This window comes from Prenolepis imparis, unplaced genomic scaffold (assembly GCF_030444845.1).
Source record: "Prenolepis imparis isolate NDT839.2.m4 unplaced genomic scaffold, iyPreImpa1.0 SCAF_3, whole genome shotgun sequence".
In the NCBI taxonomy this organism is placed as follows: Eukaryota; Metazoa; Arthropoda; class Insecta; order Hymenoptera; family Formicidae; genus Prenolepis; species Prenolepis imparis.
Window position 1 is genome coordinate 4,876,742 of NW_028141161.1, and position 14,231 is coordinate 4,890,972.

At 31.4% G+C, this 14,231-nt stretch overlaps 1 protein-coding gene and 1 long non-coding RNA gene across 2 annotated transcripts; both read left to right on the forward strand.

Moving 5' to 3' along the window:
* Positions 1 to 1,910: 1,910 nt before the first annotated feature.
* On the forward strand, positions 1,911 to 7,508 carry LOC145933609 (uncharacterized). The gene is made up of 6 exons (XR_014424902.1): positions 1,911 to 2,109; positions 2,903 to 3,105; positions 3,971 to 4,173; positions 5,075 to 5,277; positions 6,035 to 6,237; positions 7,333 to 7,508. It is a non-coding gene; the product is annotated as an uncharacterized LOC145933609 (long non-coding RNA).
* A 268-nt stretch (positions 7,509 to 7,776) lies between these two features.
* LOC145933608 (uncharacterized) lies at positions 7,777 to 12,277 on the forward strand. Its single transcript, XM_083033461.1, has 4 exons — positions 7,777 to 8,070; positions 9,842 to 10,077; positions 11,834 to 11,958; positions 12,042 to 12,277. Exons 1-3 carry the CDS (start codon positions 7,955 to 7,957, stop codon positions 11,887 to 11,889), a joined length of 408 nt encoding a protein of 135 aa, XP_082889587.1. The 5' UTR covers positions 7,777 to 7,954; the 3' UTR covers positions 11,890 to 11,958; positions 12,042 to 12,277.
* The last annotated feature ends 1,954 nt before the right edge of the window (positions 12,278 to 14,231 follow it).

Consider the following 14,231-nt stretch of genomic DNA (forward strand, 5'->3'; position numbering starts at 1 on the left):
GAGCCGGCTTGAAAACTCGCGAAGCCCGCGTTATATCGACTTTACGCTGGCTTAAGCGTAAAGCACTTAAAAATAAGCCGCGTGTCAAATCGTGTGAAATAGTATCATTTTCTCCCGATACATTGCGTCGCTTAAAAACCTCATCTTCTCAAACTAATACTCCACGAAGCTTAACAAACGAGCACGAAATAACGCCTGTAATAAATTTACCGTCAGGCTTAGATTCATACTCTCCAGAATTAATATTATTCTCTGAATGGTGTCAGAACATACGCTATTTAAAAGAAAATTACACTGCAGATAACCATCAAGAAGAATCTCAATCTAACGATTTAATCTCTCAGCTAAAAACTCAACTCCCCGAGAATTCTTTAGAAATAGATGAGTACGACAATTATCTAAATTATTGATGTATGTACACTTAATCATATGTGCATTAAATATATTATTCTCATCATTGCCTCTACTAATTAATTCAAATGCTACCCAGATCTACTGAATTAGACGTCCAAGGATTAACAAACGATGATGCAAATTCAATTATAAATATAATTATCGGGCTACTAACTGACGTTTTAGAAGGAACTATTGATATCGATCAACTCATAGTCTGCTTAGATAATCTTCATATCCCTGGTGCTCAAATAAGCGTCGAATTCACAGACGATTAAATAAATATCAAATTCATTTTATTAATTAGCCCTGAATTATTACTATCATCCAGATGAATAAACAACTTCAAGGCTTAATTTGCAATACAATTTACCAATTAATACTCAATTTGATCTATGAATATTTGAATGGTAAAATAACTTTCGATCAAGTCATAACTATTTTAAACGACATCGAAGATATCGCTAATAGATTCGATACTCCCAACTAGTAACTAATACCCCACTCCTGTGACCTACAACATTCCCTAGATCCGTAACTTCGGTCCTAGCTCTCGGCGTCCCAGAGGTATAGCCGGTGTAAGCAGGTTGCCTCACAAAAATAGAGAGCGCCCGTTTTCTCACTAGCCTAGGCATAGAGAGAGAAGGAAGATCACCCAGACGTGACACCGGTGTAAGCAGGTTGCCTCACAAAAATAGAGAGCGCCCGTTTTCTCACTAGCCTAGGCATAGAGAGAGAAGGGAGATCACCCAGACGTGACACATATATATGAATATGTATGTACATTTATGTTTATGCATATATATGAATATGTATGTACATTTATGCTTATGCATATATATGAATATGTATGTACATTTATGATTGTGCATATATATGAATATGTATGTACATTTATGTTTATGCATGTATATGAATATGTATGTACATTTATTTAAATAATACCATAAAGAAACAAATGTAACGCGTGCTTTGTAATATTCTAATAATAAAAGTGCGAGATAGTCTGTACAGACTGAAAGCATTTACTTTAAAAGGTCAAAAGAAAAAAACAATAACACTCATGATCAGCAGAAACAGTAAACCGTTGAAAGCATAACATAAAGCACTCACTGAGCCATTTCCTCTGCTGAAAGCAGCCTATACAGTTGTGTGTGGTTTTTTCGTATCAAGAGAATAAAGTGATTTATATTTGAATTGTTAGAACGTTAAAATGCCAAGCGAGGTGATAACTTTGCAGCTTGGCCAATGTGGCAATCAAAGTATTACATGTTATTTTGTCTCATATAATATAAATCCTTTTCATACGTTTTATAATTTTTTGATACAAATGCTACGATATTTCCAAACACTTGCAAATATGAAAATAACGAATATCTTTATCGTCTTTTTTTTTACATTATGCCTCAATTTTACAAACTTAAAATTTCTCTTTTATTATAATTTGTAATAAAACCTATATATTTTCTTTCTTAGAATAAAATTTATATATTTTTATACATTTTATTTATAGTTGGATTTGAGTTTTGGAAGAGATTATGCACAGAGCATGGAATCAGCCCAGAAGGAATCTTGGAAGATTATGCAATAGAGGGAACGGATAGAAAGGATGTCTTTTTTTATCAAGCAGATGATGAGCATTACGTACCACGAGCTGTGTTATTAGATTTAGAGCCCAGGGTTATTCATACTATTATGAATTTTCCATATTCAAAGGTAGTACGCATCTGGAATATGTATGTACATTTATGATTATGCATATATATGAATATGTATGTACATTTATGTTTATGCATATATATGAATATGTATGTACATTTATGATTATGCATATATATAAATATGTATGTACATTTATGATTATGCATATATATGAATATGTATGTACATTTATGTTTATGCATGCATATGAATATGTATGTACATTTATTTAAATAATACCATAAAGAAACAAATGTAACGCGTGCTTTGTAATATTCTAATAATAAAAGTGCGAGATAGTCTGTACAGACTGAAAGCATTTACTTTAAAAGATCAAAAGAAAAAAACAATAACACTCATGATCAGCAGAAACAGTAAACCGTTGAAAGCATAACGTAAAGCACTCACTGAGCCATTTCTTCTGCTGAAAGCAGCCTATACAGTTGTGTGTGGTTTTTTCGTATCAAGAGAATAAAGTGATTTATATTTGAATTGTTAGAACGTTAAAATGCCAAGCGAGGTAATAACTTTGCAGCTTGGCCAATGTGGCAATCAAAGTATTACATGTTATTTTGTCTCATATAATATAAATCCTTTTCATACGTTTTATAATTTTTTGATACAAATGCTACGATATTTCCAAACACTTGCAAATATGAAAATAACGAATATCTTTATCGTCTTTTTTTTTACATTATGCCTCAATTTTACAAACTTAAAATTTCTCTTTTATTATAATTTGTAATAAAACCTATATATTTTCTTTCTTAGAATAAAATTTATATATTTTTATACATTTTATTTATAGTTGGATTTGAGTTTTGGAAGAGATTATGCACAGAGCATGGAATCAGCCCAGAAGGAATCTTGGAAGATTATGCAATAGAGGGAACGGATAGAAAGGATGTCTTTTTTTATCAAGCAGATGATGAGCGTTACGTACCACGAGCTGTGTTATTAGATTTAGAGCCCAGGGTTATTCATACTATTATGAATTTTCCATATTCAAAGGTAGTACGCATCTGGAATATGTATGTACATTTATGATTATGCATATATATGAATATGTATGTACATTTATGTTTATGCATATATATGAATATGTATGTACATTTATGTTTATGCATATATATGAATATGTATGTACATTTATGTTTATGCATATATATGAATATGTATGTACATTTATGCTTATGCATATATATGAATATGTATGTACATTTATGATTATGCATATATATGAATATGTATGTACATTTATGTTTATGCATGTATATGAATATGTATGTACATTTATTTAAATAATACCATAAAGAAACAAATGTAACGCGTGCTTTGTAATATTCTAATAATAAAAGTGCGAGATAGTCTGTACAGACTGAAAGCATTTACTTTAAAAGGTCAAAAGAAAAAAACAATAACACTCATGATCAGCAGAAACAGTAAACCGTTGAAAGCATAACATAAAGCACTCACTGAGCCATTTCCTCTGCTGAAAGCAGCCTATACAGTTGTGTGTGGTTTTTTCGTATCAAGAGAATAAAGTGATTTATATTTGAATTGTTAGAACGTTAAAATGCCAAGCGAGGTGATAACTTTGCAGCTTGGCCAATGTGGCAATCAAAGTATTACATGTTATTTTGTCTCATATAATATAAATCCTTTTCATACGTTTTATAATTTTTTGATACAAATGCTACGATATTTCCAAACACTTGCAAATATGAAAATAACGAATATCTTTATCGTCTTTTTTTTTACATTATGCCTCAATTTTACAAACTTAAAATTTCTCTTTTATTATAATTTGTAATAAAACCTATATAGTTTCTTTCTTAGAATAAAATTTATATATTTTTATACATTTTATTTATAGTTGGATTTGAGTTTTGGAAGAGATTATGCACAGAGCATGGAATCAGCCCAGAAGGAATCTTGGAAGATTATGCAATAGAGGGAACGGATAGAAAGGATGTCTTTTTTTATCAAGCAGATGATGAGCATTACGTACCACGAGCTGTGTTATTAGATTTAGAGCCCAGGGTTATTCATACTATTATGAATTTTCCATATTCAAAGGTAGTACGCATCTGGAATATGTATGTACATTTATGATTATGCATATATATGAATATGTATGTACATTTATGTTTATGCATATATATGAATATGTATGTACATTTATGTTTATGCATATATATGAATATGTATGTACATTTATGTTTATGCATATATATGAATATGTATGTACATTTATGTTTATGCATATATATGAATATGTATGTACATTTATGCTTATGCATATATATGAATATGTATGTACATTTATGATTGTGCATATATATGAATATGTATGTACATTTATGTTTATGCATGTATATGAATATGTATGTACATTTATTTAAATAATACCATAAAGAAACAAATGTAACGCGTGCTTTGTAATATTCTAATAATAAAAGTGCGAGATAGTCTGTACAGACTGAAAGCATTTACTTTAAAAGGTCAAAAGAAAAAAACAATAACACTCATGATCAGCAGAAACAGTAAACCGTTGAAAGCATAACATAAAGCACTCACTGAGCCATTTCCTCTGCTGAAAGCAGCCTATACAGTTGTGTGTGGTTTTTTCGTATCAAGAGAATAAAGTGATTTATATTTGAATTGTTAGAACGTTAAAATGCCAAGCGAGGTGATAACTTTGCAGCTTGGCCAATGTGGCAATCAAAGTATTACATGTTATTTTGTCTCATATAATATAAATCCTTTTCATACGTTTTATAATTTTTTGATACAAATGCTACGATATTTCCAAACACTTGCAAATATGAAAATAACGAATATCTTTATCGTCTTTTTTTTTACATTATGCCTCAATTTTACAAACTTAAAATTTCTCTTTTATTATAATTTGTAATAAAACCTATATATTTTCTTTCTTAGAATAAAATTTATATATTTTTATACATTTTATTTATAGTTGGATTTGAGTTTTGGAAGAGATTATGCACAGAGCATGGAATCAGCCCAGAAGGAATCTTGGAAGATTATGCAATAGAGGGAACGGATAGAAAGGATGTCTTTTTTTATCAAGCAGATGATGAGCATTACGTACCACGAGCTGTGTTATTAGATTTAGAGCCCAGGGTTATTCATACTATTATGAATTTTCCATATTCAAAGGTAGTACGCATCTGGAATATGTATGTACATTTATGATTATGCATATATATGAATATGTATGTACATTTATGCTTATGCATATATATGAATATGTATGTACATTTATGATTGTGCATATATATGAATATGTATGTACATTTATGTTTATGCATGTATATGAATATGTATGTACATTTATTTAAATAATACCATAAAGAAACAAATGTAACGCGTGCTTTGTAATATTCTAATAATAAAAGTGCGAGATAGTCTGTACAGACTGAAAGCATTTACTTTAAAAGGTCAAAAGAAAAAAACAATAACACTCATGATCAGCAGAAACAGTAAACCGTTGAAAGCATAACATAAAGCACTCACTGAGCCATTTCCTCTGCTGAAAGCAGCCTATACAGTTGTGTGTGGTTTTTTCGTATCAAGAGAATAAAGTGATTTATATTTGAATTGTTAGAACGTTAAAATGCCAAGCGAGGTGATAACTTTGCAGCTTGGCCAATGTGGCAATCAAAGTATTACATGTTATTTTGTCTCATATAATATAAATCCTTTTCATACGTTTTATAATTTTTTGATACAAATGCTACGATATTTCCAAACACTTGCAAATATGAAAATAACGAATATCTTTATCGTCTTTTTTTTTACATTATGCCTCAATTTTACAAACTTAAAATTTCTCTTTTATTATAATTTGTAATAAAACCTATATATTTTCTTTCTTAGAATAAAATTTATATATTTTTATACATTTTATTTATAGTTGGATTTGAGTTTTGGAAGAGATTATGCACAGAGCATGGAATCAGCCCAGAAGGAATCTTGGAAGATTATGCAATAGAGGGAACGGATAGAAAGGATGTCTTTTTTTATCAAGCAGATGATGAGCATTACGTACCACGAGCTGTGTTATTAGATTTAGAGCCCAGGGTTATTCATACTATTATGAATTTTCCATATTCAAAGGTAGTACGCATCTGGAATATGTATGTACATTTATGATTATGCATATATATGAATATGTATGTACATTTATGTTTATGCATATATATGAATATGTATGTACATTTATGCTTATGCATATATATGAATATGTATGTATATTTATGTTTATGCATATATATGAATATGTATGTACATTTATGATTATGCATATATATGAATATGTACGTACATTTATGATTATGCATATATATGAATATGTATGTACATTTATGTTTACGCATATATATGAATATGTATGTACATTTATGTTTATGCATATATATGAATATGTATGTACATTTATGATTATGCATATATATGAATATGTACGTACATTTATGTTTATGTTCTGTTTTATGTATTTAAGTTAGAAGAATATGTTTTACAAAGAGATCAGTGGAACCTTATAGTAATGCAAAATTTTATGTGATAAATTCGTAAATTAAAAATAGAATGTGCATATTTATATTTATCAGTATATAATTTTACTTTTATGCATTGACAAAAGCATTTCTTTCTTCTAAGTTTGGGATTTTTAATTGCAATTTATTTAAATAATACCATAAAGAAAGAAATGTAATGCGTGTGCTTTGTAATATTCTAGTAATATTCTAATAATAAAAGTGCGAGATAGTCTGTACAGACTGAAAGCATTTACTTTAAAAGGTCAAAAGAAAAAAACAATATCATGATCAGCAGAAACAGTAAACCACTGAAAGCATAAGAAAAGCATCAAGAAAATATAGTGATTTATATTTGAATTGTTAGAACGTTAAAATGCCAAGCGAGGTGATAACTTTGCAGCTTGGCCAATGTGGCAATCAAAGTATTACATGTTATTTTGTCTCATATAATATAAATCCTTTTCATACGTTTTATAATTTTTTGATACAAATGCTACGATATTTCCAAACACTTGCAAATATGAAAATAACGAATATCTTTATCGTCTTTTTTTTTACATTATGCCTCAATTTTACAAACTTAAAATTTCTCTTTTATTATAATTTGTAATAAAACTTATATATTTTCTTTCTTAGAATAAAATTTATATATTTTTATACATTTTATTTATAGTTGGATTTGAGTTTTGGAAAAGATTATGCACAGAGCATGGAATCAGCCCAGAAGGAATCTTGGAAGATTATGCAATAGAGGGAACGGATAGAAAGGATGTCTTTTTTTATCAAGCAGATGATGAGCATTACGTACCACGAGCTGTGTTATTAGATTTAGAGCCCAGGGTTATTCATACTATTAAGAATTTTCCATATTCAAAGGTAGTACGCATCTGGAATATGTATGTACATTTATGATTATGCATATATATGAATATGTATGCACATTTATGATTATGCATATATATGAATATGTTTGTACATTTATGATTATGCATATATATGAATATGTATGTACATTTATGATTATGCATATATATGAATATGTATGTACATTTCCGGAAAAGCGACATGTTATTGACAATGTCAATAACATGTCGCTTTTCCGAAGCGAGAAAATACATGCTGATTGGCTATCTTGTTGCTACGCGCTTGCTTCGTTCGTGCGACTTCCTTCACTGGTTTAATTTGACAGCTCTTTTAGAAAGGGGATTTGTTGCCGTCACATTCTCAAAATTTTTATTAAAATTCTCTTTCTTTAGATGATTTGGCTTATTAATTAGCGCAATATTTTGTTTAAAATGAATCCAATGTGTCTGATATGTAGGAACAAAATAAATCTCTCGTCTAATAAGATGTTTTTCACGCACTGTGGACACGTTTTCCACTACGTATGCTTGAGTCAATGGCTCCAAAGGTAAAACTTTTACTATAAAATGCATAGAAAAACAAAAAATTATTAGAGAAAATGTGATATCTATTTCCTTTATATTAATAAATCTATTTATTGGCTATATAGATTGTTTTTGACCTGAAATTATTGAACGTCCCCGGTTTGTTAATATTAAGGCTCCTGCAGACTCGCCGACCATGTCCGAATCGTGACGTCGAAGCGAGAAAATACATGCTGAAAATTCTTGCGAATTATTTTTAAATAAAAAGATATTTCGATGAAATAACACTACAAATCTCTTTGGCACACTTATAAAATTTACCGAAAACTCTTTTTTTCCTTTTATAATCAATCAACAGCTGTAAAATGACTGTAATATGAGGCCTAGTCTGATCTTTGCACATGCGCAGTCATTCCACATGTCAAAGTCTAATGTAAGTAAATGTTTCATTATTTTACGGCTGTCGATTGATTGTCAAGAGAAAAGGATAGTCTTCGGTAAATTTTATAAGTATGCCAAAGAGATTCGTAGTGTTGTTTCATCGAAATATCTTTTTATTTAAAAATAATTCGCAAGAATTTTCAACGTGTGGTTTCTCGCTTCTGACGTCACAATCCAACATGGCTACGGCGAGTCCCCAGGAGCCTTAATACTTTAATTGTGCAAAAGGATTTATCAATCTGTATAGTCAATCAAAATATTAGTAGTTGAACTCATATTAAGACGAACTCCGACGAGTTTGCCTGCTTTACCGATAGAGATTCGACTATAAATCTATTTATTGGCTATACAGATTGTTTTTTACCTGAAATTATTGAGCGTCCCCGGTTTGTTAATATTAATACTTTAATTGTGCAAAAGGATTTATCAATCTGTATAGTCAATCAAAATATTATTGAATATAATAGTTGAACTCATAAATTTATGAGTGAAAATCCTTTTGCACAATTAAGTATTAATTATATTAATTTCACGCGTAATTCACAATCAAACGTATCACGTTTCCAGAACCACATATTTAACTAAAATTTCGCAAATTTTTTGAAGATGGCTACTAGGTTGTCTTTTTAAGTTTTACACCCCCATCCACCCACCCACGCACCCACCCACGTACTCACATATTTATTGATTAATTTTTACGAAATCTTACCACATACATATAATTTGCAAAACGCTAGGAAAGAGAATAAAAGAAAAATAAAGAGCGATGAAGCGTGCGCAAGAGAGAAAGAGAATCTGTTTCTATAAAATACACTTTCTTCCCATTCCTCTCTCAAAAAAATTTTCACACAGATGTGTTTTGTAAGGTAGCTCCATATATAATTAAAATTTCTATAAATACTATGTTCTTGCTCAATTTTCAGAGTGTTCCCCAAGCCCCAAAAATTTTTTTATGGTTTTATCATATTTAGGAGATCAAAATCTACAAAAAAACACTATTGCTTTTACTAATATTTCTGGGGGCCAAAATCGGTAATCTTTTAACATCCTCCTTTATGAGTGTGTGGATGGGTGCGTGGGTAGGGGTGTGAAACTTATAAAAACCACATTGCGCACTCCCCGAAAAATTTGAAACATTAAAAAAATCCAAACTCTTTTACGACAAATGTTGTTTACAAAGAGATTTTGTAAAATGAAAAATTGTGTGAAAACTAATAATAGCGAGGTCAGTGTTGGGTAAAAACTTTGAGGCCTGCGCTTCGCGCGGGCCGAAAAGCTAGTTTTGAAATAAAATCTGATCTCATTATCAGTGACATATTCATATATTGTTAAGTATATTATATATTGTTGCAGATCGAAAACTTGTCCACAATGTCGCAGAAGAACAACTAAGTGCCAAATATATAGAATATACTTTAATTTTCTACACAACAAGAATATGGATAATTCATCGCCCTCACAGCCAAGAAAAGAAAATAATAGTCTACTTCACGCACACATCAATAAAAATGGAATTTCATTGGATCTATTGCATACCGCAATTAGTTCAAGAGGCCGTAAAATCGTACCACCATTATGTTATTGGGCAGGTAAACAAATGCACAATTAATAATAAAAATTAATAGGATTTGCGAAATTAATCAACCAAAACTAGCCAGTAATTAATTTTTATTAAAAAATCCACAACGTTTCGACCATGTGGTTGTGGTCCTTTTCAAGTGGGGACACTAAAAAATTTTTATTTTAAAGATTCTACATGTCATTATAAACAAAAATGCTTTTTGGAAAAATTACGACAACACACAGAATTATTACGGAGATCAACCTACTTATATGAATTTAGTCATAGTTAGATCTCATTATAAAGAGTAATCGTTAGAAGTTTTATAAAATGTATAAGTCAAAAAATTGAAAGTGCGAGAAAGCAATCAACATATTCCGACAGGGGATCGTCACAGTCTGATAACTTTTTCAAGTTATATATTCAATAGTACTTTTTTGATTATTTCTAAATTTCTTCGATGCAAACGCTCATCTGATAGTAGAATAATTGCTTTCCCAACGAAATCATAAAACGGTATTTACATAAAAGAATTAGATTTTTAAAGTATAACAAAAAGCTAATTGACGCAGACGGATATAATTATAATTCTTGGAAGCTCAGCACCAGGCGTTTTAGTGATGACAGTGATGATACGCCACAGTCTTTAGAGAAAGATAACAAAAATGAATCACCTTACATCTCGATACCATTTGTAAGAGATATTAGTGATAATATCTCACATTCTCTAAGGAAATTTGGCTTGAATACGATCTATAGATTACCCAAAAAATTAAACACCGTTATTATGGCCGGTATTCATAGTCCGATCTTATATTTAAGATCATCAATGGATGCTACGCAGCCATTTGATTGGTTGAATGGGATCTTAAGTCAACTACAAACTAGACTTAAGACAATCTTAAATTAAGATGATCTTAAGATCGGACTATGAATACCGGCTTAAATGTGGCAAGGATGTCTTGACTAGCGATCGCGCGACTAACGTCGTCTATAAAATAAATTGCAATGACTGCTCGGCTTCATACATAGGGCAAACAAAGAGACATCTTAATACGCGAGTAAAGGAACATTGTAACAATATAAAATTACATCATACGTCGCATTCTGTTATAAGCAAACATCGGTCGGAATTCGATCATGACTTTGATTGGAATAACTATAATATTTTACACACCGAAAAACATGTAAGAAAGAGAGAGATAGCAGAAATGTTTTTTATTAAAAAACAAAACAACATAAACTTTCAAAAGGATACAGAAAATCTAAATGATATATATAACAGAAGAATAAAGGTCGTATGAAACAAGCTAACGAAAAAGTTATCAGACTGTGACGATCCCCTTTCGGAATATGTTGATTGCTTTCTCGCACTTTCAATTTTTTGACTTATACATTTTATAAAACTTCTAACGATTACTCTTTATAATGAGATCTAACTACGACTAAATTCATGTAAGTAGGTTGATCTCCATAATAATTCTGTGTGTTGTCGTAATTTTTCCAAAAAGCGTTTTTGTTTATAATGACATATGTAGAATCTTTAAAATACAAATTTTTTAGTGTTTCCACTTGAAAAGGACCACAACCACATGGTCGAAACCCATTGTGGATTTCTGAATAAAAATTAATTACTGGCTAGTTTTGGTTGATTAATTTCGCAAATCCTATTTTACTGACCAGCGATTGCCAACAAAAAATAAATATTTATTAAAAATTAAATAGATTTTTTTATAAGAAACAAAATAAATAGATATTTATACGCACTCGTATTTCTTACATAGGTGAACGAATATCTTTGAAGGATAATAACCCAGTATATATACCGCCTAGTATTTAATTTGCAGGATCGTCAATAATTTTCAAAATTTAATTGCATAAAGTAGCAATTTAGAAGCAAATGCAAAAGGTACATATAACAAATATAATTTATATACAATATTTTTCAACAAGAATATGTTTACTATCTTGCGCTTTCGCTGTCCATTATAGAGTGTTTACCATGGATGTAAGAAATACCTGGATGGAGCATGACGGGGGTGAAACACAAAGAGTGAGAGGAGTGAAATGTCTATTGACACGGATGAGGCATCTAAAATGACAGCGGCGGATAATATCACGGAATGCGATTTATTTAGCGTCTTGGAAGAAAGATTTCTCACTCGAAACAAATGAATAAAATTTAAATATTTATATATATTTGTATTTATACATATATATTTATATATATTACATATATTAAATACCCACACAGCACATGATATCGTACGAATATTCTATATTCATTCTGTGAATGTACGTACTGTACGTAATATACTGAGAACATCTCTATAATATCTTGTGTAGTATATTATTTTTCGTATATTCACAGGATATTATCAGAACATCTTGTGTAGTATATTATTTTTTGTATATTCTCGTATATTCTCAGAATGTACTTTTAATATCTCTTATAGTATATTATTTTTCGTATATTCTCATAATCACCGACTAGGTACTAGTAAAGACGGTCAGCCCTGGGTAAATTTCTGTCTCTACCAAATGGGCTCGGTGGGCCCGTCATACGGTCGGTAATGATTATATTAGTTATTCTCTCCAACCTGTATACGGAGGATAACTAACAAGAACATTTTACCGACTTTACCTTACCAAATTCCTATCTCATTATATTTATATATGAATATATAATTATTATAATTATGTTGAATATAAACTATATAATGACACTAATATAAATAAAAAAAATAATATATAAAAATAATATAATTATAATAAAACAATAATAATATTAATAATTATTAATAAATAAATTAAATTAAAAAAATTAAAATTAAAATAATATACAAATTTAAAAAATACATATATCTATATATATAATTATCGTATTTGAATATTTTGAATAATCTCTTTAAAACATTGTTTAGAGATTATTATTAATATATATTTTTTTAAAATTTATATAATATATATATTATTTAGTATATACGAGGGCGGTTCGATAAGTACTTAGCCTACAAAAGAAAAACGAAAATTTTGGAAAAGTGGCGATTTATTTCTCAACATAGTCTCCTTTTAGCTCGATACACTTGACCCAGCGATGCTCCAACTTCTTTAACCCATCTGAAAAATACGTTTTCTCGAAGTCTGCAAAGTAGGCCTCCGTCGCGGCGATGACCTCCTCATTCGACTCAAATTTCTGCCCGGCGAGTGACTTTTTCAAGTTTGGAAACAAAAAAAAGTCGCACGGGGCCAAATCTGGAGAATACGGTGGATGGGGCAGCAGTTCGTAGTGCAATTCGACCAATTTGGCCGTGGCGACGGCGGAGGTGTGAGCCGGTGCGTTGTCATGGTGGAAGAGCACTTTTTTCTTCGCCAAATGGGGCCGTTTTTTCTGCAATTCGGCGTCGAATCGGCCCAATAATTCGGCATAGTAGAGCCCTGTGACCGTTTTGCCCTTCTCCAGGTAGTCGATGTAGATCACACCTTGTGAATCCCAGAAAACTGTGGCCATCACCTTTCCGGCCGATAGGACGGTCTTCGCCTTCTTCGGAGCACGTTCGCCGGGTGAAGTCCACTGTTTCGACTGTTCCTTGGTCTCTGGTGTGTACCAGTGGATCCGTGTTTCGTCGACGGTCACGAAACGACGCAGAAACTCCTTCGGATTGCGCTTAAACAGCGTCAAACACTGCTCTGAAATGGTCTCACGGTTGCGCTTGTTGTCCGGAGTGAGCAAACGCGGCACCCATCGCGCCGACAGCTTTCTCATGCCCAAAATTTCATGCAGGATATGACCCACGCGGTCTTTTGAGATGCCCACTGTTTCAGCTATCTCGCGCACCTTCAATCGGCGGTCTGCCAATACGAGATCGTGGATTTTTGTCACGTTATCCTCCGTGGTAGCCATTTTCGGGGCACCTGAGCGTGGCTCATCAAAAACCGACGTGCGACCACGTTGAAACTCGTTAAACCAATTTTTGACGGTCGCCATCGAAGGAGAAGAGTCACCGTACACAGCATCCAAGCGCTCTTTGATTTCGCTGCGCGATTTCCCTTCCAAAAACAAGAATCGAATCACCGACCGATATTGCTCTTTTTCCATTTTTCTAAAATCCGTGGACACGCTCGCTCCCACACGCGGTCAAAACAAAACTACGAGTCCGATTCGGTTGAAATTTTGACAGT